General features: G+C 41.4%; 1 protein-coding gene across 3 annotated transcripts in view; it reads left to right on the top strand.

Moving 5' to 3' along the window:
• TRIM67 (tripartite motif containing 67) overlaps nucleotides 1–26,420 on the top strand; it is an 83,324-nt gene that overhangs the window by 49,474 nt on the left and 7,430 nt on the right. For all 3 annotated transcript variants that reach the window (XM_061624459.1, XM_061624457.1, XM_061624458.1), the window contains exons 8-9: nucleotides 290–593; nucleotides 24,196–24,358. In XM_061624459.1, coding sequence (XP_061480443.1) covers nucleotides 290–593; nucleotides 24,196–24,358 — 467 coding nt within the window. The remainder of the gene's footprint in view (nucleotides 1–289; nucleotides 594–24,195; nucleotides 24,359–26,420) is intronic.

The raw sequence follows: 26,420 nt of genomic DNA, 5'->3' as shown, positions 1-26,420 counted from the left end.
AAAATTCACTTTACCTGTCCACTTTTGCCTCTGGCCCCACCCATGCATTTGCTCCCTGGAAGGTTGTCCAGAAGAGACCGTGGTCCTTGGGCTGAAAAAGGTTCTCCACCCCTGAGTTAGTCAATTTATACACTCCCTTTCTTCCATCGTGGAGCTTAAGGGAGCTGGTCATGATGTGTCTTCTTCACCTGCTCACTACAGCGGTACTTTTTCTAGATGGAGTGTAACAAACCAGGGAGTCCTCTGATGTCATATCTCTCTAATCTGTAAACTCTTTCTTTCTCTATAGTTGCGTGGTTTACATTTGACCCCTCTTCAGCCCATAGGGACATAGTCCTTTCAAATGACAACCAGACTGCTACCTGCAGTAGCTATGATGACCGTGTTGTTCTGGGTACAGCAGCTTTCTCAAAGGGAGTCCACTATTGGGAACTGCATGTAGACCGTTACGATAATCATCCAGATCCAGCCTTTGGAATTGCTAGAATTAACGTTGTCAAGGACATGATGCTAGGAAAGGATGACAAGGCATGGGCTATGTATGTTGACAACAACCGCAGCTGGTTCATGCACTGCAACTCTCATACCAATCGGTAAGCATCCAAGAACATTTTCTTGGGTATATGTGGGTGATTTTTACTCCTCAAGAGAGGGCCTTCAGGAACACTCCCTTTCATCATTTCAAGAGTATGCCTCAGAAATTCTAGTCAGTGCCAAGTTTTCCTATAAATTGAAAGTTTATTGCTATGTAGTTCTGTTGACATTTGCTGACATTATGCCTTCATTATTTTTATGGTCTCTCTGGACCAAACCAAATGTGGCACTTTGTTTATACCTGGGTCTATTTCAGTTACATATAATGATGGAGAGGAGTCTGATAGTTTGAACACAAAGGACATCCAAACCAACCAACCAAAATGTTACCATCTTGCAGTCTCTGCTGTCATCACTTTTCTCTTCAGCCAAGATTTAATACTAGAAGCAGAGATGGGGGAGAAATTTGATTCAGTTTGCATTTAAACACAAACTTGTTGAAACACAGCCATCCTTTGAAATTTGCACTGCTCTGAATTTTGCAAGACAGCTCTCCAGCAAAGCAATGTGTGCAAAAATGTACATATTAGGGCAGCCTTTCCCAACCAGTGTGCCTCCAGATGTTGTTGGACCACAACTCCCATCAGCCTCAGCCAGCATTGCCAATGGTCAGGAAAGATGGGAATTGCGGTCCAACAACATCTGGAGGCACACTGGTTGGGAAAGGCTGTATTAGGGTTAAGTGTGCATATAAATGCACATTTTAGTGAAAATAGACATACAAAAATTACATCATATTAGGGAAAATTGCTTTGCAAAAATGTATATATTAGGGAAAAGAATGTTCATGAGGCCTTTTTTGAAATAAAAAAATTGCAAACTGATTTGGAAATGTGGAGAACTGAACTTAAGGTTGGGAAAATGAGAAAACGAGACTGACATATTTGCTTGTCCCTAAAGGAAAGTGAATTTGGAAGAAAAGCACTTGGTAACAAGAAATTATTTGGTGGTAAGTGGAGGCCGTGGGGAGGGTTGAACCCTCCCCTCCAGGCGCTGCTTTGGCTTAAAAAATCCCCCAAAATAAAGTCAAGCACTCCACGGCGTTATAAGCAGACGTGTGTTTAATTGAACAAATGGCCTGCAATCATCATATAAAGTCCAGTAATTAGAGGTAATTAAAAAATTGAAGGTTCAGTGTCAACAAATGTCAACAAAGCCAGCCACTTCAGGTCATGCTAGAGGTGGTGATTGGAAGCCTGTTTTCAGGGGTTCAATAGACTTTGGCCATCCCATCACTTTGCATTGCTGCCAAGCTATTTGCATTTTATGCATTTATGTATTTATTTATTTTTGCTGTTAAATGCAAGGTGAACTGTACTCTGGGCACATGGTGAAGCAATCAGCTGATGGTTTCCTCAGAGGCTAAACTGAAACATTGAGTCAACTCACATTCAAAGGCATTGTGTAAATTAGCTACTCATTTCTGTGTCACTGGAGAAATTGTGCTTCAGTTTAGTTCTGGCAAGTTTCAGATTTGAAGATCATTTGCAAGGCCATTTATGATCCCCTTTGCAAACAATGTTGGTTTGCATATTATACAAAAGCAGGGGCAACAGTAGTGCAAATAAAACCTTGGGTAAACAGCCATTCTCAATACAACTGTATATGCGTGTGTATAGCAGGAACATGCCAGCTGGCCTCACCACCTCATGCACCTGATTTCCAGGTGCTGGAAATGTCATTTACATAAAAGGTCTATGTGTTGTGTGCATACCTCAACATGCATAGGCTACATACAAGCAATTTACATCCTTGGCCAACTGAGGGTATGAACTGTGAGTTCAGAGCCTATATGTGTTGGCATGTATGCACATAACTGCCGCCTGAATAAATGGGAACCCCAATGCATGGGGACTGGGCATGGTTAGCGGTTGTAGTCAATGACTGTCTTCTTGAATATATGTGCACACCACACATACAGCCATATGTGGACTTACTATCTGCACAGAACTTGAGATACACTTTTGCTTGTGTTACTTTGCTTATAAAGAGGCAAAGAAAGGCTATAGTTCTCAGTGGTGGAAAAATCTACAAGATTCAGACATCATTTATGGATCACTGATGTCATTGCTAGATCCATGAGTTCCTACGCTGTATGTTACAGAAGAAGCTTCAGTGCAGCATCTGTTTGGTCCACTAATTTAAACTCTTCATGTGACCTTCTTTTATCTTTGTTGCTGCACAATTGGATTCTCTCTAAAATAATGTGACAGTATACTTTCTATGGAGAAACTGTGAACCACTTACAACTTCCTTAGAACATAATGAAAGTTCAAAGTAAAGGGAGGAAATAAGGATAGCCCTACTAAACAATAATCTTCATTCATAATAATTCATATTTAACATTTATATGTAGTGCTTTAAAGTGTTCTGTGTCTTCCATGTTCATTATCTAATGCCAATCCTTACCACAACCCTGTAAGATCAGTACTCTTATCCCCTGGTATTGCAGCTGGTCGGACTGAGACTGAGAGAAAGTGACTTTTTAAAGGCCGCCTAATGAGTTGATGGCAGAGATGAGATTCAATCCAGGGATTTCCTGACTTTAGTTCACTCTCTTAAGCATTACGCCTCATCACTATGCTCTGCTGGTGAGGGCCTCCTGCAGATACCATCTTATCAGGAGGTTTGTTCTGCACAATATAGGAAATGGACCTTTAGTGTGGCGGCACCTACCCTGTGGAATTCCCTCCCCTTGAATATTAGGCAGGCGCCATCTCTGCTATCTTTTCGGCGCCTTTTGAACATTTTCCTCTTTCAACAAGCCTTTTAAGTTGAGACCTATCCCAGTCTGTATCTGTGTCAGAATTGTTTAATATGTGTTTTAATGTTTTTAACCCTTTTTAAAGTTGGTTTTTTAAATGTTTTTAATGCTGTTTTGTTTTAATGTATTTTAAGATCTGTTTTTATGATGTTTTAAAGTGTTTTAGTGCTTTGTTTGCTGCCCTGGGCTCCTGCTGGGAGGAAGGGCGGGATACAAATTAGATAAAGAAAGAAAGAAAGAAAGAAAGAAAGAAAGAAAGAAAGAAAGAAAGAAAGAAAGAAAGAAAGAAAGAAAGAAAGTTCATCAGCTGCCTGATGCACCAAACCTGAATAGCCTCTCTGCTCATGGTTCATCAATGAACAAAATGAATAATCACAAAAGCATACTTGAGGAGCCTTTCTCCTCTCTCATATCCTCAGGGTGAAGCCACATAGCTTGGCTTTGGTTAGCTTCCGCTTTTTCTTCTTCACTAGGGGCTTATCCACATGGGAGCATTACTTTGTACTAAAGACGCTGTTTTTACCTCTGTTTTCTATTTGCACTGTCTACAGTGAGGGCTCAATGCCAGCGGCAAACATGGTGTTTTCTATTCACACTGAGGGAAAGGATCAATCACACAGTTTCCTAATCACCATGCCCTCTAATTTAACATTTCAACTCCTTCTGGTTGCTTGGCAACCAAGGATGCTGCAATGGGTTCCTTTAAAAAAACCAGAAGTGCGAATATCTGTGTTTTCCCTGGTAGGATACAGCTGTAGTGTTATGCTTTTGCGCACAAGTTAAGGGGGGAAAAGAAACTAAAGGCACCATTTGCAGCAACATAAAAAAGCAGAAGGAGGAGAGGAGCCAGAAGTTGCTTTTCAGTCTACAGGAAATTATATGAACGAAAGGAGGAGGAGGGAGTGGGCATGGCGAGGGGAACAATTGACACACCCACCTAAAAGCATCAGAGCAAAGCGTCTGTAAGCACTAGAGATATGGAGTGAAGATATTTTTTTCCTTCCCTTTTCGTATTAACAGAGGATTGGGTTAGTACAGATTTACAGGGGGGAACTGCATGATAGCTTCTGTTTGCTGGTAATCTCATGTGAACCATGCAAATTTAAATGAGATGTGAGTAGCACTAAACACACAGTAAACCACCGTGTAGATGAGCCCTAGATCTGGAATACTGATCTTGTATTTTAGGAACGACTGAGGTTTAAAATGTGTTTTTAATCTGTGGGTGAAAATCAGGTACAGTTGTCTTCCTTCTCAGTTTAGAGTGCAAAATGCCATCCTGGTCCCTTGTTTCATTATACTCTTGTCTTTAGCCAAAGGACTACCTATGTCAAGATCACTGGATGCTAAAACCCTGGGAACCAGGTCTTGTAGGCACTAGCAGTTGTCAACTTACCAGGGTATGCAAACCAGCCCTGCAAGCTAGTACACTGCCACCACTCCTTTATGTCCAGCCAGATCAGGCCAGGAGATTCCTAGTCTTTACTGGATGTCCCTGGCATTCCAAAGGGAGCAAGAGTTAAGAACCAGACTCTGCTTCCTGGAGCCCTTAGCAAAGCCAGTTACTCAAGAGCAGTTAACTAAGATGGTCAAGGAACTGAATTTAGTACCAAGGCTTTCCTAAGAAAACACACCAGTAAATATAAGAAGGTAGATTTATTGAAAACAGTTAAAAATGGCAGCATAAAAGAACTGCAGCACCATTAAGAAATATAATTAGAAGAAATACATTTGGGAATTATAAAAGAGAATAAAACAAATAAGTTAATGGATCCTAGCTCTATTACATGCCAAACAGAGCACTGAAGCATTGATTCAACCAGGGAAACACGGCAAACAAGGTGTTGCAAAGTGTCAGGAAAGGTGTATCAGTTTCTGTTGATAACAGGTTTTGCTGCTATGAATAAGTCTGTTACCAAAGGATACTGTGCTATCTGTACAACATCATATAAAAATACAAACCATAACATTTTAGGGGATAACGATTTGTTATCATTTATAATAATTTGGGATTCACTCCAAATTGGACAGGCTCTGTCCAATTTGGGGTGAATCCCCCCTCCTTCAGTAACCCCCCTGCCCTATCCCACATTGTTCAGGAGGGGCCCTGACCCCCTGAAGATGCTTTTCCAGGGAAGTGGGTAGGAGGGGGAACAATCCCTCTGTCAAGTTTCTGAAGTTAACTTAATTGTAGGGTAAGAAACATTGTTCTTTAATTGAAAATAATGAAACAACTGAAGGTTCTTAAAATGCATTCGACATATATGCTTGTGACGTTTATTATTTATTTATTTATTGAATTTTTATACCGCCCCACTAGCATAGCTCTCTGGGCGGTGTACAACAAATATGAATGAATACAATAAAATCACATAAACAATACAAAACAGATATATATAGAAATCCACAATCTAAAACCAGATTAAAAACATATATAGAAAAAATTAAAATGCCTGATAAAATAGGAAGGTTTTAACTTGGCGCCGGAAAGATAGCAGCGTCGGCGCCATTCGTATCTCTTCGGGAAGACTGTTCCACAGTTCGGGGGCCACCACTGAGAAGACCCTAGTTCTTGTTACCATCCTCCGAGCTTCCCTATGGGTTGGAGCCCGGAGGAGGGCCTTCGATGTTGAGCACAGTGTACGAGCAGGTTCATATCGGGAGAGGCGTTCCAATAGGTATTGTGGTCCCGCGCCGTATAGGGCTTTATAAGTTAAAACCAGCACTTTGAATCTGGCCCAGAAGCATATAGGTAGCCAGTGCAAGCGGGCCAGAACAGGTGTTATGTGTTCGGACCGCCTGGTCCTCGTTATTAGTCTGGCCGCTGCATTTTGCACCAGCTGTAGCTTCCGGACCGTCTTCAAATGCAGCCCCACGTAGAGCGCATTGCAGTAGTCCAATCGGGAGGTTACCAGAGCGTGAACAACTGAGGTGAGATCCTCTCTGTCCAAATAGGGACGTAGCTGGGCTACCAACTGAATTTGGTGGAACGCATTTTGTGCCACCGAGGCTACTTGAGCCTCAAGTGACAGAAAAGGATCTAAAAGTATTCCCAGACTACGAACCTGCTCTTTCAGGGGGAGTGTAACCCCATCTAGAACAGGATGAATATCCACCATCTGATCAGAGAAACCACTCACCAGCAGCATCTCAGTCTTGTCTGGATTGAGCCTCAGTTTATTAGCTGTCATCCAGTCCATTGTCGCAGCCAGGCAACGGTTCAGCACATTGACAGCCTCACCTGAAGAAGATGAAAAGGAGAAGTAGAGCTGCATGTCATCAGCATACTGTTGATGTGTGAGCGTTGTTGCGTGACAGCGCACGTTACTTTGGAGTTAAGTTGAGCAAGAAACTTCACAGAGGCTTGAGAAAGTTTTTTTTTAAGAGTCTTTACTAAGACATTACGGCCAAAGGCATAGTTCCCCCCCTTCTTCCCCCTTCTTCCCTCTTCAAAAGCAAAAGTAAGAAAGAACACAGACAGCACTCTAACATCAACAGTTAGACCTTTTCCCAAGCATCTACCATTACCATGACAACTACTGGCCTTGGATGTCTGCTCTCTCAGGCCAGGCACAGCAGATAAGGCTGCTTCTCCAGACACTTCTTGTAACTTTCCAGACTTTCAGACTTGATGGAAAAACACTCAGTGACAGTACAGTACAATGGTCAACACTCCAAAGCTCCTGATGACCGCACCAAGCGGCTTCATGCAGATGTTAAAAAGCATGGGGGACAGAACTGATCCCTGCGGGACTCCATATTGGAGAACCCATGGTGTCGAGCAATGTTCCCCAAGCACTACCCTCTGGAGACGACCCGCCAAGTAGGAGCGGAACCACTGCAAAGCAGTACCTCCAACACCCAACTCCACAAGTCTCTCCAGAAGGATACCATGGTCGATGGTATCAAAAGCCGCAGAAAGATCAAGGAGAATCAACAGAGTTACACTCCCTCCATCCCTCTCCCGACACAGGTCATCATACAGGGCGACCAAGGCTGTCTCAGTGCCGAAACCGGGCCTAAAACCCGATTGAAATGGATCTAGATAATTGGTTTCATCCAATAGCGCCTGGAGCTGGCCAGCAACCACTCGTTCCAAGATCTTGCCCAGGAATGGAACATTCGCTACTAGTCTGTAGCTATCAAGATTTTCTGGGTCCAAGGAAGGTTTTTTCAGGAGTGGTCTCACTACTGCCTCTTTCAGACAGCCAGAGACCACTCCCTCTCGTAAAGAGGAATTTATCACTTCCCTGGCCCAGTTGGCTGTTCCATCCCTGCTGGTTTTTATAAGCCAAGAGGGGCAAGGATCCAGTACAGAAGTGGTTGCACGTACCTGTCCAAGCACCTTGTCCACGTCCTCGAGCTGAACCAACTGAAACTCATCCAACAAGACATGACAAGACTGTGCTCCGGACACCTCACTTGGATCAACTGCTACAAACTGGGAGTCTAAGTCCCGACAAATGCATGAGATCTTGTTCTGGAAGTGCCCAGCAAACTCATTACAGTGGGCCACCGATGGTACTATCGTGTCCTTAGGGCCAGAATGAAGTAGCCCTCGGACAACTCTAAAAAGCTCCGCTGGGCGGGAAAGAGATGACTTAATGGTGGCAGCAAAATATTGTTTTTTCGCCACCCTCACCGCTTCTAAATATAGTTTTGTAGAGGCACTTACCAGTGCATAATTGCATCCATCGGGAGTTCGCCTCCACCTCCGCTCAAGCCGCCTCCTATCTTGTTTCATCACTCTCAGCTCTGGAGTATACCAAGGAGCTGTATGAGCTCTACACAGGAGAGGGCGCGCAGGAGTGATCGTGTCAACAGCCTGAGCCATCTCCGTATTCCGCAGTTCAACTAGGGCTTCGACAGGAGCACCAGTCTTTCCAGCCGGAAAATCCCCCAGAGCCTTTTGAAACCCCTCAGGATTCATTAGTCTCCGGGGACGGACCAATTTAATAGGTCCCCCACCCCTGCAGAGGGGAAAAGCCGTTGTGAGTCTAAACTTCAACAAGCGGTGATCTGTCCATGACAAAGGAAGAGATGTAAAATTCCCCACATCCAGATCACCATCTCCATGTCCAGTAGCAAAAATAAGGTCTAGGGTATGTCCCGCCACATGTGTTGGGCCATTAACATATTGGGACAGCCCCATGGTTGTCATGGAGGACATGAAGTCCTGAGCCGCCCCAGACAAAGTAACCTCAGCATGGATGTTGACATCCCCCAGTACTAAAAGTCTGGGGGATCTCAGCAATACCTCCGAGACCACTTCCGTCAGCTCAGTTAGGGATGCCGTTGAGCAGCAGGGTAGGCGGTACACCAACAAGATTCCCAATCTGTCCCTCTGACCCAACACAAGGTGCAAACACTCCAGACCAGTTACTGTATGGACATGGTGCTTGATAAGTGAGATGGAACTCTTATAGACCACAGCAACCCCCCCTCCCCGACCCTCAGATCTACCATGATGCTGGACCAAATACCCTGGTGGGCAGAGCTGGGAGAGGCTAGCCCCTCCCTGCTCACCCACCCAGGTCTCGGTTATACATGCCAGATCGGCCGCCTCATCCATAATCAAATCATGGACAAGGGAGATTTTATTATGTACCGATCTGGCATTTAAAAGCAGCAACTGGAGATCCGAGAGTTGGCTGAGAGGACAACCAACAATCCTGTGGGTGTGAGTAGGACCGGAACAAGGCACAGCCACAACTTGTTCCCACCTTTGGCTCCACCTGTCAGGTTCCCACCTGCTTGTGGCTACCGCCTTTCACTAGGCACCACCTCAGGACACCACCAGTCAGGATCGTTTTTATTTTTTCTCACTCCGCTCTAGCACAGATCTCTCAAGATCCCCCTGCTAGGCAGCATCACCAGCCACTCCCTGTAAACAATACTGCCAGAGACTTTGCCTTAGTCTCCCTGTGGCTTGTTACTTTGTATCTGGGTGCCCTTGCTGTCCACAACCCCCCTGTATCTTTGTCTATAAAGCATACAATCCTGGGTTGCTCTGGATACTTGATGTTGTTACAATATCTCCCTTCACCCCTGCCACCATATGATACAGTTTCGCTTCAGCCTTGGTAATTACCCTGCCCTCCCTTCTGGTCTGTATATCCCCAGCCAAGGATCAGGCTTTTGGTAAACCAATAAAAGTATTTATTTGATAACACCAGGAAATAACAAGATTACTTTAGGAATGTTTAACAAGTGTATGGTTTCATATAGTGTCACTCTTATGTTTCCAGTTATATATATTCTGTCCAAATATCAGCCTAATAGAATCCAAACCTCCCTCAGAACTCTGTCAACTGAATCCCAACTGCCTCCCACTTCAACTCCTTTCCAATCACTCTCCTCTCAACTCCCCCCAACAACCTCTCCAACACAACTGTCATCCTCTCATTTATACCTTCAGCCATTCAAAACACTCAACCAATCATCATCCAACATTCTCCCGCATTCTAGCCCACGTACTCCCCCCTCTTACTCAATTCACTTACCATATATCCCTATATAAACCCGCACTTACCATATTTACAGTTTTTAACATATAAGGACATCACAGTGCTCTGTAAAGTTAATGTCCCATCATTCAGCATATTGGTAAATTTTATCACCTGATATTTCAACCATAAAATATATTTATTTGCCATATTAAGCTCTTCTGGATACATGATATAATTAGAGGTCTAAGATATTTTTTAATCACTTGCATATCTGCATAACTGAGAGAATAAATGTGTTTTTAGTATACGATGTTACGTTGATACTTATTGAAAACTCTATTGAAATACCAGGATAGATTGCATGTTTCCTCACAAACATGATTTCCAATAAGTAACTACTCCAACTGTTTAGAGGTTTTGATGATTAAGTAGTATATAAATCCTGTTAAATAAAATAAAAAAATAAGCCATCTTTGTCTTATCAGCTTATTTTAAAAATATATTATGAAAGACCTTGTTATTGCACATCCACATAACTGTAGCATGTTACAATAACTATTTCACAAAAGAATGATACAATAATATTTCAAAAAAGAATCACACTTTGGTGATACTTTTCTAATAGACAGTGATTAGTATACAAGCCTGCATAATTATAGCAATTTACAAGGCATATTTCACAATCTCTCTTAATCCTGATACAATGATTATTTCACATTCCTTCTTATACAAGTAGACAGTAGCTTTAACATACTCCCTTATTATCATAGTAATTTACCATAACCACTGCATAATAAGACAGTGTTATAAATAAGGACTTGGATCCAGAGAAGCGTGGCTGGTGTCCTCGTTGTGCAACGGGACTTTGCCTCCCCTTACCTTCCAACTGCAGCTTTCTGTACTCCCTGAAAATCTGCTCTTGGGAGCACCAGGATTGTCTGGGAAAGGGCACTGGGGGCTGCCATGGGAGGGGTCGCCTTGCATGAGTGGAAGTGTATTTCTGCGCCTGCAGGGCAATTTGGACCTCGAGATTTTTATTAAACGTTTCCTCTTGTTCTAGGGAATGCGTAATACCCAGTCAATCACTGTGCTGTGCAGGTGCGGGCCTCCTGAAGATACCATGTTATTGGGAGGTCCGTTCCATACAACATAGGTAGGGTTGCCAGGTCAGAAGCATCCCAAAACCTGAGATTTTAGGGGCGGGCCCAAGTGATGTCATGGGGGTAGGCCCGAGTGATGTCACGGGGTGGGCCCGAGTGATGTCACAGGATGGGCCCGAGTGATGTCACGGGGTGGGCCCAAGTGATGTCATTAAGCATGATACATTAAGCATAAATCACAGTTGCTTGGAGCGTATAATTAAAAAAAATCTGACTGGAAATTAAGGTAGACATCTTAGCTAAAAGATGGAGCCTGGGTAGGGAACATTTAATCTAGCCTACTTGCTTTCGGCAAGAAGGGTTGAAGTACCTTCAGGCCAGGCCAGTCACCAGAAGGCCACTGTAGGAAGAAAGGAACCTAGTGTTGTGGAGATGTTAGATGGGAGCATTCGGGAGTAAAGGTGGATGCCCCTGAAGGCTGCAATTCTAAACACACGTACTAAGGGACTAAGCCCCCATAGAACTCAACAGGACTTACTTCTGAGTAGATATAGTTTGGATTGTGCTGTTGGTAAAGCTTGACTAGGGATCCTCTGCAAAGACATCCATATCCAAGCAGGGTTGGCAACCCCCTGCCTATAATGCCCTGCCTGGAATGCGCTGCGCTTATCTTTTAATGTGGCTGCTCCAAACTTCTTTACAGATTTGACCCTTCACTTCAGAAAGAGGTCTGAGAAATGAGTAAGAGTAAGAAGATTCTCTACCCTTTCTGTCTGCATAGATGCCCTCATCCTTCCCCTGCGCCCAGCAGAAGCTCTGGGCCAGGAGGGATGCAGTGGCATCTCATATGTTTTTGTCTGCTTTGATTTTGCATAGATGTCCAGCTCTGTGCCCTGCGCCCAGCAGAAGCTCTCGGCTAGGCGGGACGCAGTGGCATCTCATAGAGGACACCTTCCCCTTTCATGGGGTATATGATTTAAAGCTATAAACTCACTTTGAAAGACAACCCAAATCTAGTGAGTAATAATTGACAGAGAGAAAACATCCATGGTTTGGCCTACCTTTGCAGGCAGTAGCTTGGGAAAAATAGCAATTGAAGCCACATTTCCTAGTGTGTGAATTCTCTTTTACCCCTGTTAGGCAAGAAAGGGGAGTGATTTCCTGCGAGCTTGCATGTGAGGGAGACTTGTTGGAGAAAGAGGTGGGGAGGGGGAAAAGTGATTTCTGCCCCTCCTTGTGACACACACGTTCTGTTGGCTGGTGAGGGGGTAAAAACTGGGTCAAGCTATAGGCTCCCTGGGATTTGTCCCCATTTGCTGCTGATGTAGGATACTCATTAGGATCCTTCCTTTCTTTCTCCTTTCTCTTAAGCACAGAGAGAAGAGGAAGAAAGAGAGTGAAATCAGAGACATCCATGGGGGGAAAAAACTGAAATGAACGTGGATGCCCTCGTGATCCCTCTGTTTGTGGTCGAGGGGTATAACAAAACCCCTGGCAGGCACAGTTTATGTGTGTGTGTATGTGTGAATATAGTTCTCATGTAACGCAAGCTTGCTTTCTGCCTCCATTGTGTTGGCATAACCTTAAACAGTGAATTGGGTTGCTAGTCAGTTGATATTGTCGTGGAATTTACGACTGAGTTCTTTTTGAGGAGATTTAATAATGAAGCCAAAGCCTGTTTTAAGGTTGTTTATTTAGCTAAGCGCTTAACCAGAATAGAGTACGGGACTCAACTCTCTTCCTCAAAATGGTGGTTAGTTACAGACAGTTATATACCTTTACCTCCGTCACAATCATGGCAACAGTTACATTGCTTTATTCTATGTTACAATGCTACAATGATGCTCTGCCCCCTGTTCCATCCGTCCTCCCTCCATTCCTGCAATATCAGTGTCCTTGGCACATTTTCACTACAACAGCACTATTCTCTGTTGTCTACGTGACTCCCCTGTCTAGGGGAAATGGCAGTCAGACTTGTTCAGTATTGATCGAAATCCACTTCAATATTCCAAACTTTGGATCATAGCATCAACATATTATCAAGGCTGCCATCCTGTGAGAGTAAGTCCTATTGAACTCAATGGAGTTTACTTCTAAGTAGACATGTACAAAGAGAGTGTGCAAGCAAAATTCAGTGCATGTCCACAATACTCAGAGGCAGTGACCTGATTCTTCCTAATCATTGATATTATTTTAAAGGAACATGCATCAAATTTTACATTCCCTCTGCAGCTCAACGCCTGCCCAGACTGCCACCTAATGAACTAAGCAGGTGCCGGGTAGCAGCTCTATATAATCCAGGTACAATAGGGCCCGCTCATATGGCAGGTTAGGGACCAGACCCCCGCCAAAAAGTGAAAATCATCGGAAAGTGGGACATAGTGCACGATCAGCAATAACATCCCCCTCCTCTATACGACAAAATTATTTTGAGGCAGATCACAATAAAATGAGCAAGGACCTGGAAAGAAAGAGGCAGGGAGGGAGGGAGAAAGAAACAAACAGCAGGACTTCAGAAGCATCCAAACTGAATGTATCCATTAATCACATGTACTTTTTTTTTTAAAGAAGTGTGCTTTAAGCCAGAATAAAAACAGTCACTCTGCACAGTACAGAAGACCCAGCCAGAAGGCTTCGCTTTTGCACCTGACTTGTTTAACAGGTTTCCAATGCTGTGGGGGGGGCTGGCAGCTAACAAGAAAGGTTCACAGAAGTTGATCCTTCATTTAACTTCGACTTTATAAATCAGGCTATTACCGGAGCTATTTGCTATGCTACAGCTTCCATCTTTGGGGTAGAGTTCAATTTTGAAAAGCGAGGGTCTCGGGCAAACAAATCTATTAAGGAGCGAGTTTGCAGCATTAAAGAGGCTAATGTGTTTCAGATGTTTAAAGAGGGGTCCTGTACTGGGCAAACTGTGGAGGAATAGCAGGCAGACCTACTGTGACAGCTAAGGACGCTGACAGTTGTAGTCCCACTTCCACACTAATTTTAAAAAAAGCATTAAGAGGGGAAAAAGTGACTTCCGGGAAGGGTGACTTCGCTTGTGCCTGCTTTTGAGACAGGCTCCCGCCTCAGAAGAAGCTTATTCAGATATAAATCAGTCAGAACATTTTTTTTTTGACTGATGAAATTTCTCCCAGGCAGGGAGAAACGTAGAGATCAACCTCAAAAGCCTGTTTTTGTTGGGAGGACTGGATTTCATTAATTTATGAGAAAAGGTCCAGCCAGCAATGCCGGATGGACTTCCGAACAAGCTCTATCTGATTAATGCGATACGTTTATCTTTTCTTCAAAGAGAAAACGGACTAACAGGCAAGCACTCTTCTTTCTATCTTTTTTTTTACTTGGTTTAAATTGTTGCAGCAAAAAGAGATTTGTCAAATGAATCAGCTTTAAAGAACTTCTGGGTGAGCTATAACTCTTCTCTGTTATTCACGAAATTAACAGCTTATCTCTGTTTCTATTGCAAAAAGCTGTCCTGGAAGTGCATTCTAAAGATATAAACAGAAGAGGGATTTCTATTCCGAGGAGAAAAAAATAAAAAATATGAACTTTGGAACATTATATTGTCTGGGACTATTCTCTTTTTGGTCTATTTTATTTTGACGAATCTGCTTCTTCACGACGCCACTAACTGTTTTGATGCTGGGAACTAAATTTGTTTTGTATTCTTGAACATAGAGAGATAAGGCAGGTTGCTCTGTTTATACTGTGATGTCATCAAGCCTGGAATATTAACCCAATTGTTGCTGAAATAAGAAGTGGTTCTTCTTTATTTTTGTTTTGTTTTGTTTTCGTGGTTTTAAAAAATGGCAATCAAGAAAGTGGCTGAGAATCTGGAAGTAATTATGTTTCAGAAAATAATGGATGAGATTGAGATAACGAAACAAACCCTGCGACAGGGCAGTAAGGAGCTGAAAATTGAACTGAGCAAAATGACGCAGGAGCTTAAAGAAATAGGGGATCCTGTGAGAGAGGAGAATGAGATCAGAGATGAGAAAAGAAAAAATAAAGGGAAGATACAAGCCCTGGAGATTGGAACAAATGTGGAATTGGAAAAAGATCTGGAGTTTATGGATATTAGAAATAAAATCTACTGTTTGGAATTTAACGTTATCTCTGAAGAAATTAATGAAGATATTAGAGATAAAGTTATCAATGGCTTGGATAATTTTCTGGACTGGAATGACGTGATGGAGCTTGATATAGAGAAAATCTATGGAATTAACTGCAGCCATGTGACAATGGAAAAACTCTCAAGAGATGAGCCAGTGCATTTGTAAAAAAGAAGAACAGAGATATGACTTTACAACAATATTTCAGCAACTTATTCAGTATCGATGGCAAGAAAATATTTGGGATAGAGGAAATTCCCATCAGACTCTTATTATATGACTATGGCTATGACAGCAAGATTATTATGGAATACTGATAATGGAAGATTGGACACTGAAATTACTGGACTTAACAGGACTATTGAAGATGGAAGATGGAATTAATATGGATAATGGAATAATGGCTATTGAAATTATTGGACTTAACAGATTCTGATGAGATGGATTAATCGATATGTTTATTTGGAGAAAAATTGATAGATATATTTCTTAAAGAATTGAAACCTCTCTTTGACTTTTTGTGGAAAGAATAAAGTAATGTCTATGAGATTTGATGATTAATTAAGATAACTACTGGAGGAAAGTGATTTTATAATATAATTTAAGAGACAGGATTGTTATATATTGTAGACCTATAACTGATCTGCGACAAATGGGAAGTCAACATTTTATTTTTTTGTTTAATCATTTTTGTTTTGTTTTGTTTTTTGTCTTTGAATGTTTTATGATTTTGTTTTGTTTGTTTTATGAAAATTTGAATAAAAATTATTGTAAAAAAAAAAGAGGGGAAAAAGCAATGTATGCTTGGCATCCTTGTTTCTGCTTTTAAACAAGCTGCTTAGAAATCGACCCATTATGTCTCATCTTTGCTGCTTTTTATTTTGTTTTGTTTATCCCTAGGCAAAGGAAAATTAAAGTATAAATTTGCTTGGCAAGGGGAGCAAAACTTTATCCTCCGGGATTTCCCCCCTCTTAAAGAGACAGCAAAAACCAAGAGAGAGAAAAAGAGTCATCACGGCTAGAGCAGCCAGCCAGCAACTCACCCCCTACTTGCTCCAATTTCCTCCTCACCGTGCTGGACGCCACGAGGAAGCCTGGGCTCTGCTCTCATTGGGCCTTAGGGGCAGCCAATGACAATGCGCGGTAGTGTTTGGGAGGCGAATGGAGTCCTTCCCCTGCACGTGCTTGCCTGCGTGCAAAGGAGGGGGGGCAAAGGAAGGAGGCGAAGCAGATAGAAGCAAGGGAAATTGGCGTCTGCGTGTCTGGGTCCACAAAAACCAGAGATCAAAGAGCTTTGGGGTAATTATGGCCAGAGGTCAGAAGAGCAAGGGCTGCGCCGGAGAATCTGGCCAAATGCCAGAGATCTGGCATCCCTAAACATAGGAAGCAGGGCTTTATTGTTGTGGTACCGACCAATTGGAATTCCCTCCCCTGTAATATTAGACAAGCACCATCTCTGTTATCTTTTCAGCACCTACTGCTGAAGACCTTCCTCTTTCAACAAGCCTTTAAATAGAGACCTTATCCCAGTGTGTGTCTGTGCTGGAATTTTTAAAATGTTTTTAATAGGTTTTTAAAATGTTTTGTTTTCAATATATTTTTAAGGATGCTTTGTTTTTATCATGTTTTAAAGTATTTTGTTTTTGAGATGTTTTAAAGTGCTTTTAATGTTTTGTTGCTTGTTTGCTGCCCTGGGCTCCTTCTGTGATGAAGGGTGGAATATAATAATAATAATAATAATAATAATAATAATAATAATAATAATAATAATAATAATAATAATAGCAGATTTTGCACAATCCATCATTATCACACCAGCATACAAAAAGTATTGTATACTCCCTATTGTATACTCTGTTTTAACTGTTATACTGTTTTTAATGGGCTTGTGTATTGGTAACTGTATTTTTATGATTGATTTTATCCTTGTTATTTTGCTGTTGGCTTTTATTTGTTTGTGAACCTCTTTGGTATTTATTCTTAAAATGAAAGGCAGTATGTAAATTCTAATAATAATAGTGTATGTATGTATTGATTGATTGATTGCATTTGTACCTTGCTCTTTAGCCAAAAAGGCTCCCAGAGTGGCTTACATACAGTCAATTAATACAAGACAGCCCCTACCTGTAGGCTTACAATCTAAGAAAACACGACACACATGGGGCAGGGGCAGGGAGGAAAGAAGAAAAAAGCAAACTCAGCAAGCGACTTGTTACAGCAAAGACTGGGAACTCGATGAGGGCAGTTCCCAAGATGTTTCTGTTTCTCGTCTGATCTCCTTGGGGTAAGAGGATTCTTCAGAAGTCCCTGTGGTGGCAATAAGTGGTTGAGGGCAGCTCCCCCCCCCACTTATAAGTCTAAGTATATTCTCCATTAGCTGTAAAAACACATAAGAATGAAGGACTTCAAAGATATGAAGATGATGACGTGAATGCATTTCCCTCTTATTTTAATGGTATGACCTTAAGATTCTGTCTCGTGTTTAAATTCAGAATTGTTGTGTAAGTCTATTAGGGCAAAATCTTCTACTTGAGATCTGCTAGCTGAACTTTGCAAGTTTCACCCTTCCCCAAGAAGTGGGCCCAACCAGTATCCAGGAAGCACTCTTGCTGTTTTGGCAATGGTGGGCTCAGTGCCGGTGGCAAGTGTTGGAAGTGGGGCAAGAGCAACTCCTGTTTTGTTCTTTTGTTTATGTTCCAGAAGGGAGATAGAGTTAGGCTCCTCCAGATGGAGAGGTTTGATTACCTTTACCTGTGATGCTCTGACTAACTGCCGTCATTAGACTGATATGTCTTAGGGAAGTTTATCTGCCCCTCCTCCTTCCGCCCTTTCCTCTCTTCTCTGACTGTCCTAGAGAGAGGAGGCACCTTTGTCTCTGCTCTCTCTCTCTCTATGCCATGAGGGCAACTCCCAAGCCTGGGCATTGCACCTCCAACTTAGTTAGTTAGTTAGAACTAGGTATGCCTTTCTATCTACTATGTATTTCTATAAATAAAGTAGCTTTTCTTGTTTTACTATGTCTTAAGTCTCAGTGATCTCAATGCAGGGTAAAAGCCTGCTACTTAGGTAAACGCACACACTGGCACACACACATTTCAGACCACTGACGTTCTCTGCTTAACAGATATACAAATTTACACAACAGCAAGGTCAGTGATGGTACGGTTGGTAGGGATGGCATGGACTGCCATGCTGCTCCTCACCATCCTTCATCTCCTCTCCCTCCTGGCTACTTTCTCTCACCTCATTAGGGAAGCAGTCCAGCTTGCTAAGGCTTCCTGGGACCCTGTGGCAAGGAGGATGCTGTGGGGGTGAAAGGGTGAGGGAGATGGCAGGCCTCCTTGATAGTGGCAGAGAGCTGCAGAGCTGTAGATGTATTGGAAACTGTGAGGAGAAAGATGAGAGAGGCCATTAGTAGGTGTACAGCTATAGCATAGCTATGGATCCACCCACTTGGCCTTTCACTGCCATGACATTCCTTCCCGTGCCTCACTGAATTTCTGCAAGTAGCGGAACTGGGCCACAGGTGTTTGCATTGGCAGCATTTCTGACTTAAAAGTCGGAGCATGGAAGTCTAAGTTAGGCAGCAGGTGTCACTGCAAAATCAGCTTTACTCAGTTCCCCAAGCAAGTGGACTGAGGGGCAGGCTGTCCACAACAACAGAAGGTCCTGATGAATTCTGGCAGGAAGGCATTCTCCCTCACAAGGACTCTCTCCTCCTCATGGAGTGTTCCAATTTATCAGCATTATTTTGTATCTTAATCCCATTAACATTCTTTATCTCTTCTAATTTCTTTGTTCCATCAAATAAGCAAGTAAGTAAGTAATAAGTTAGTAATCCTCCTCTAGGATGCACACCTTAATGTGGTAAGGGGGTTTCAGAGTGTCAAAGAAACTGAGAGCAATACCGTCAGGAGTCTAGACCAAAAGGCTAGACTCCTACTAGGGTCACCCAAGGCAGAATGGTCACAGCTGAGACACCAGACTAAGATGCATCCAAACTCAGAGGAAGGCAATGGTAAACTACCTCTGAATGTCTCTTACCACAAAAACCCTATGAACAGAGTATCCAAAATGCAACATGAGATAGTGCTGGAAGATGAGGACCCCAGGTCAGAAGGCACTCAGCGAGTCACTGGGGAAGAACAAAGGACAAGTACGAGTAGCGCTGTGACTAATGACACAGCTGGGTCAAAGCCGAAAGGAAGCCCAGAGGCTGATGTACACAGATGCAAAAGGAGAGTCTGGAGTTGTATGACGCACACAATAGGAACATGGCATGTGAGAAGCATGAACCAGAGAAAGTTAGAAATTGTCAAGCAAGAAATGGAACACATCAGCATTACAATACTTGGCGTGAGTGAATTAAAATGGATGGGAATGGGACATTTTCAATCAGGCAACTACAAAATATTTTATGCAGGAAATGAGAAATTAAGAAGAAACGGGGTTGCTTTAATAGTGAGAAGTGATGTAGCAAAAACAATTAGGACCTATAACACAAGGTCTGAGTGAGTGATATCAATGAGATTTAATGGGAAACCTATTAAGATCCATCATCCAAGTCTACGCTCCAATGGCAAACACAGGAGAGGAATTGGAGAGATTTTACACAGACGTATAGGAAGAAATTGATCACATACCAAAACAAGATGTTCTGATAATCATGGGGGACTGGAATGCAAAAGTAATCAACAGAGAAGAACCACAAATTTGTGGGGAAATGGGGCTTAGGAGATAGAAATGAAGTAGAAGAAAGACTTCTTGAATTCTGTGAAGCCATCAATTTGTTTCTTGCAAACACATTTTTTGAGCAACCAAAAAGATTACTGTACACATGAACATCACCATATGGTCAATATAGGAATCAGATTGATTATATAATCGGTAGCAGAAGATGGAGAATTTTCATATTTTATGAGAAAACAAGAACAGGAGCAGACTGCAGTACAGGTCATATCAAAAATCATATTAAAGCTAAAAAAGAAGAACAAAGCAATCATAATGCCAAAATACAATTTAAATAACATCCCAGAAGAATATAAAGATCAAATAAGGAACAGATTTCAATAAAGGAACTTAATTGAAAGAGAACCAGAAGAACTGATTGAAGTCAGAGACATTATCAGGGAAGAATAAAAAAAGATAATATCTCTAGTTGAAAAGAGAGAAAGACCTCAGTGGATGACTGATGAAACTGTTAAAATGGTTAAAGAAAGAAGGAAAGCAAAAGCAACAGTCAGTCAGAACCCTAAATGCAATAATACAGCAACTAGAACGTAGGGACAAAGAGAACTATTACAATAGTTATTGTATAGAAATAGAAGAGGACAACAAAAAGGGTAGAACAAGAGCCCTATTTCAAATGATTAGAGAAATTAAAGGGAAATTTAAACCAAGAGTAGGGATGTTGAATAATCAACAGGAGAACACACACTGACTGACCGAGATGAAATAAGTAACACACTGAAGAACTATATAAAAGAGATGCAAGAATGACAGATTCATTTATGGAGGAACTGTATGATGAAGAACTAGAAATTTTAGAATGTGAGGTGAAAGCTGTTCTTAAAATACTTGGAAGAAACAAATCACCAGGAACAGATGGCATACCAAGAGTTGCTACAAGTTACTGAGACTAATCTGTCCAAATTTTGGCAAAAATATGTCAACAAATATGGAAAACTAAACAACGGCTCCCAGACTGGAAAAGTTCAATATATATCCCAATTCCAAAGAAAGGTGATCCCATAGAATGCAGTGATTTATTTATTTATTTATTATATTTATATACCGCCCCTAGCCAAAGCTTTCTGGGCAGTTTACAAAAATTAAATTATCGAACTATTACCGTAATATCCCATGCAAGTAAAGTAATGCTCAGGATTCTACAAGAAAGGCTCTTACCATATATGGAGCAAGAAATGCCAGATGTCCAAGCTGGATTTAGAAAAGGAAGAGGTACGAGAGATCATATTGCAAACCTATGTTGGATAATGTAACGAACCAAGGAATTTCATAAGGAAATCACCCTGTGCTTTATAGATTACAGCAAAGCCTTCGATTGTGTAGATCATGAAAAACTATGGAATGCTTTCAAAGAAATGGGGGTGCCACAGCATCTGATTGTCCTTATGAGCAACCTATACTCTGGACAAGAGGCTACTGTAAGGATAGAATATGGAGAAACCGATTGGTTCCCAGTTGGGTGTATTTTATCAGCATATCTGTTTATATGCAGGACATATCATACGGAAAGCAGGACTAGACAAAGATGAAGGAGGTGTGGAAACTGGAGGGAGAAATATCAATAATTTAAGATATGCAGATAATAACATACTACTAGCATAAACCAGTACTGATGTGAAACAAATGCTGATGAAAGTTAAAGAGGAAAGCACAAAAGCAGGACTACAGCTGAACGTCAAAAAGACTAAAGTAATGATAACAGAAGATTGTCTTTTGCAGGTGAGGGCCTCCTGCAAATCAAAACTTATCGGGAAGTCCGTTCTGCACAACATAGGAAATGGACCTTTAGTGTGGTGGCACCTACCCTGTGGAATTCCCTCCCCTTAAATATTAGGCAGACACCATCTCTGTTATCTTTTCAGCACCTTTTGAAGGCTTTCCCATGTCAGGTTGTAATTCTGTTGCAAAACTTCAGTGACAATAGCAAAGCGTAAGTGTGTATGGTCAATGCACATTTTCAGTGGATTTCTGCGTCAGTGGTTCTATACGCTGTTGGGCTAACTACTTCCGCCAAGGGGGGAAAATGCATTAATATCAAATTAGTCTTGCATGCAGTAGTCAGCTGAATCCATAATCATTGTTTGATCCTGTAATTTAACAACTGTTCATGTCACCTTATGAAGAGTTGTTAGTAACAAACACAGATGCACTATGAGGCAATCTCATAGGCCTTGAGGTTCCGTTTCTAACCACCACCTCCTTGGCATGATGGCTATGTCTGTTAGAAACACTAATATGTTCCTCTTCTTGTATGGAAAGAGCAGCTGTTGAATGTCCCAGCTTGAGGGCTCTTCAAGGAAGTGGTGCCCTGTGGTTGCCTTAGAATTTACCTTTCCTATTTCTGTAGCTCTTACATACATTTCCATACAAATCTGAAATTTCACAGAACTTGCAAATTCAAAATTGATTTTGAGATAGCATATATTTTCCAGTACTGTTTTGGCCTTGAAGGCTACATTGAAGGGGAAAAAAGCAAAAAGCTTAAACACTGTAGAATGTTAAGGGGAACTATAGTTTAATGATGGAACATTGCTTGTAGAAGAGGTCCAAATTCAAAGACGGTCATTTCCAGTTAAAATAATGGAATGTAGTAGTGGGACTGCCTCAGTAAGACTTTGAAGAGCTTCTGTCAGTCAGAAATTCACAATAGAGTAATACTGCTATAATGGATGGACTAATGATCTGATTCTGTATATGTTCATATCCTGAATAAATTTGCCAAATATCAATTTGCAAGTATCAGTAGAGTTGTTCTTTAGAACCGAATTCAAAAATATGGAACTGTTGAAGGAAAAATCAAATTGGGAGAATGTAAATTAAAAGTTTTTTAAAAACAAAATTGAATTAGGAGAATTTGCTTGAGTCTTTGGAGAACATGTCCCATCCTGTGAGCTCAGTTCAGCTCCTTCTGGAAAGATTTTTCACACTATCTGGAAAGAAGGCTTCTCAGAACAAATAAATGAAGCAGACTCACAGCGCAATGTGATACAATTCTCAGACTAAGCCACTTCAGATATGCACTTTGGGATCTCTTGCTTAAAAACAACCATAGAACAAAATCTGCTTAGCACCAGGAGAAAAATTGTAGTGAGTTCTGATATGCAGGTTCTTCAAACAAGTAATTTCTGAGGGATAAACTGCATACTGCATGGCAGCCATGGGTAACATAAGCCCTGATGGCTTCCTCTATTTTGCTAAGCACTCATGGAGAGGGCTCTATGAGTGCTTAACTCTTCCCCTACCAATTTGTTTTCCAAAGCTGCTTTTACTTCCTTTGGGTTCCAGACCAATGCTTGCAAGGTAAATGGATCTGAAACATCTGAAGGGGTTTAGGTAGTCGGAATGACTGTCAGGATGAAACAAGCTGATAGCAGAAGAGCTGATCACTTTCTAGCTGTCTGCTCCCTTCCAGTTTCAAAGTGCCTGCTGACTCTTTGTAAAAGAGGAGTTGTCACTGGGCCGTTCTTACATGACTGCTAGCTTGCCCCACAACATGTTTGAGGTGGTGTAGGTGCTTTCCTAAATGTAGGTCCTTTCCTTTCCTTGAATTACCCCTCAGTTAATGGTAGGTTCTTGCGATCATAGGGACTAAATCATATCTAGAGTAGACTCGCTGGGTGGTATCCTATTATCTTGGCAGTGCAAGGATTATTGCTAGCACAATAGGACTTTCCCCCCTCTCCTCCCCACCAAGCTCTTCAGAAATCTGTTCCAGTGGGTTGGAGGAACCCTAAAATATTTAGGAGATGTACAGGGGAGAGGAGAGGAGAAATTTTCCGTTGTGCAAACAGAAACGCTTGCACTGATGGAACTACTTATGTCACACTAAATTGAATACAACTCATTGACATCTGTTGACTTTAGTCGTGCTAATTGATTTCAAATATGACTTGGCTGGATACAATTTGCTTTGCATTTAACTTAGTTACTTGATACTTTTTAAAACCCAGTTGATGCAAATCATGTTGATCATGGCAACATTTATCGACTCTAATCAGAAATCCTGCAATGTGAAATCAAGTTTTTGTATTACATTTTAACGTAGGTTTGAGATCTAAGCACCAACCAACCCAAACCACAAATAATGTTATGTGGGACTATATTGAACACAGAAATTGAATATTTTCACAGCTGCCCTGGGCTCTTACTGGGAGAAAGGGCAGGATATAAATCTAATAAATACATAAATAATAATAAAATCAAGATTTCTAAAATTTTGCAATTTTTAATTCAGTGGTTTCAAATTTAGGGAATTTGCTAAGTTTCCAATGTGGGTTGATATTTCTTTCAGGTTCAGGTCTACAAAATAGTAATGATCACATTCCTTTCCTGTGTTTTCATAAGAGATTCCTGCATTAAGAAACGTACAATACAGCAGCTTGATGTAACTAATATAGACATTTTTTGTCCCTGATTCTTAGGACAGAAGGGGGTGTTTCTAAAGGTGCAACTGTAGGTGTTCTTCTGGACCTCAACAAGCACACCCTGACCTTTTACATAAATGGGCAACAGCAGGGACCTCCAGCATTTGAAAACGTGGAGGGCGTCTTCATGCCTGCATTAAGCCTCAACCGAAATGTGCAGGTAATATTATTTTTCCATGGATTCCATGCACTTGTATAAACTGAGGCCACTTCCAGACTGTTGCCATTTTGGGGGTCGGATTCAACTGCATACTGACACATTCAGGTTGTGCAATTCAAGTAGATTGGATATTGTTGCACAGCAAACCACCTCCCCACGCCCCCATGAAACAAAGCAAAGGAAAGCCATGGGAATATGCACTAGAAAGTCTGGGATAACAATTGCTTGGCACGACACTAAATAATTTCCCCACAAACAAATCAGAATGAATGCTCAATAAACATGGTATCTGGAAGAGACCTGAATCACAGCCAGAGGATATGTATGGTACCATATTCTTTATCCAAGTAGCCCAAGGATTCTACAAAACTTTAGAACAGTCAGATAAGTTAGAGTAGTATATCTGTTGGTGGGTACCCTGACGTAGACTGCATAAAAGATCAAGGTTTCAGATCAAGAAAATCTTCTGATTAGATGAAGGAAGTAGCTGAAAATCTACTAGCCACCCTTTATATAGATTTAAGAACATAAGAACATAAGAAGAGCCTGCTGGATCAGGCCAGTGGCCCATCTAGTCCAGCATCCTGTTCTCACAGTGGCCAACCAGGTGCCTGGGGGAAGCCCGCAAGCAGGACCCGAGTGCAAGAACACTCTCCCCTCCTGAGGCTTCCGGCAACTGGTTTTCAGAAGCATGCTGCCTCTGACTAGGGTAGCACAGCACAGCCATCACGGCTAGTAGCCATTGATAGCCCTGTCCTCCATGAATTTGTCTAATCTTCTTTTAAAGCCGTCCAAGCTGGTGGCCATTACTGCATCTTGTGGGAGCAAATTCCATAGTTTAACTATGCGCTGAGTAAAGAAGTACTTCCCTTTGTCTGTCCTGAATCTTCCTACATTCAGCTTCTTTGAATGTCCACGAGTTCTAGTATTATGAGAGAGGGAGAAGAACTTTTCTCTATCCACTTTCTCAATGCCATGCATAATTTTATACACTTCTATCATGTCTCCTCTGACCCGCCTTTTCTCTAAACTAAAAAGCCCCAAATGCTGCAACCTTCCTCGTAAGGGAGTCGCTCCATCCCCTTGATCATTCTGGTTGCCCTCTTCTGAACCTTTTCCAACTCTATAATATCCTTTTTGAGATGAGGCGACCAGAACTGTAGACAGTATTCCAAATGCGGCCGCACCATAGATTTATACAATGGCATTATGATATTGGCTGTTTTATTTTCAATACCTTTCCTAATTATCGCTAGCATGGAATTTGCCTTTTTCACAGCTGCCGCACACTGGGTCGACATTTTCATCGTGCTGTCCACTACAACCCCGAGGTCTCTCTCCTGGTCGGTCACCGCCAGTTCAGACCCCATGAGCGTATATGTGAAATTAAGATTTTTTGCTCCAATAGGCCTTATTTTACACTTGTTTATATTGAATTGCATTTGCCATTTTTCCGCCCATTCACTCAGTTTGGAGAGATCTTTTTGGAGCTCTTCACAATCCCTTTTTGTTTTAACAACCCTGAACAATTTAGTGTCGTCAGCAAATTTGGCCACTTCACTGCTCGCTCCTAATTCTAGGTCATTAATGAACAAGTTGAAAAGTACAGGTCCCAATACCGATCCTTTTTTTTTTTTTTACAATAATTTTTATTCAAATTTTTATAAAACATAGAAAAACAAAATCATAAAACATTCAAAGACAAAAAACAAAACAAAACAAAAATGATTAAACAAAAAAAATAAAATGTTGACTTCCCATTTGTCACATATCAAATCAGTTATAGGTCTACAATATATAACAATCCTGTCTCTTAAATCATATTATAAAATCACTTTCCTCCAGTAGTTATCTTAATTAATCATCAAATCTCATAAACATTACTTTATTCTTTCCACAAAAAGTCAAAGAGAGGTTTCAATTCTTTAAGAAATATATCTATCAATTTTTCTCCAAATAAACATGTCAATTAATCCATCTCGTTAATAATTATAATAATCTTATTGTCATAACCATAGTCCAAATAAACATTTCGATTAATCCATCTCATCAGAATCTGTTA

This window comes from Rhineura floridana, chromosome 4, assembly GCF_030035675.1.
Source record: "Rhineura floridana isolate rRhiFlo1 chromosome 4, rRhiFlo1.hap2, whole genome shotgun sequence".
Taxonomy (NCBI): domain Eukaryota; kingdom Metazoa; phylum Chordata; class Lepidosauria; order Squamata; family Rhineuridae; genus Rhineura; species Rhineura floridana.
This window is presented reverse-complemented; position numbering and strand designations above follow the sequence as displayed.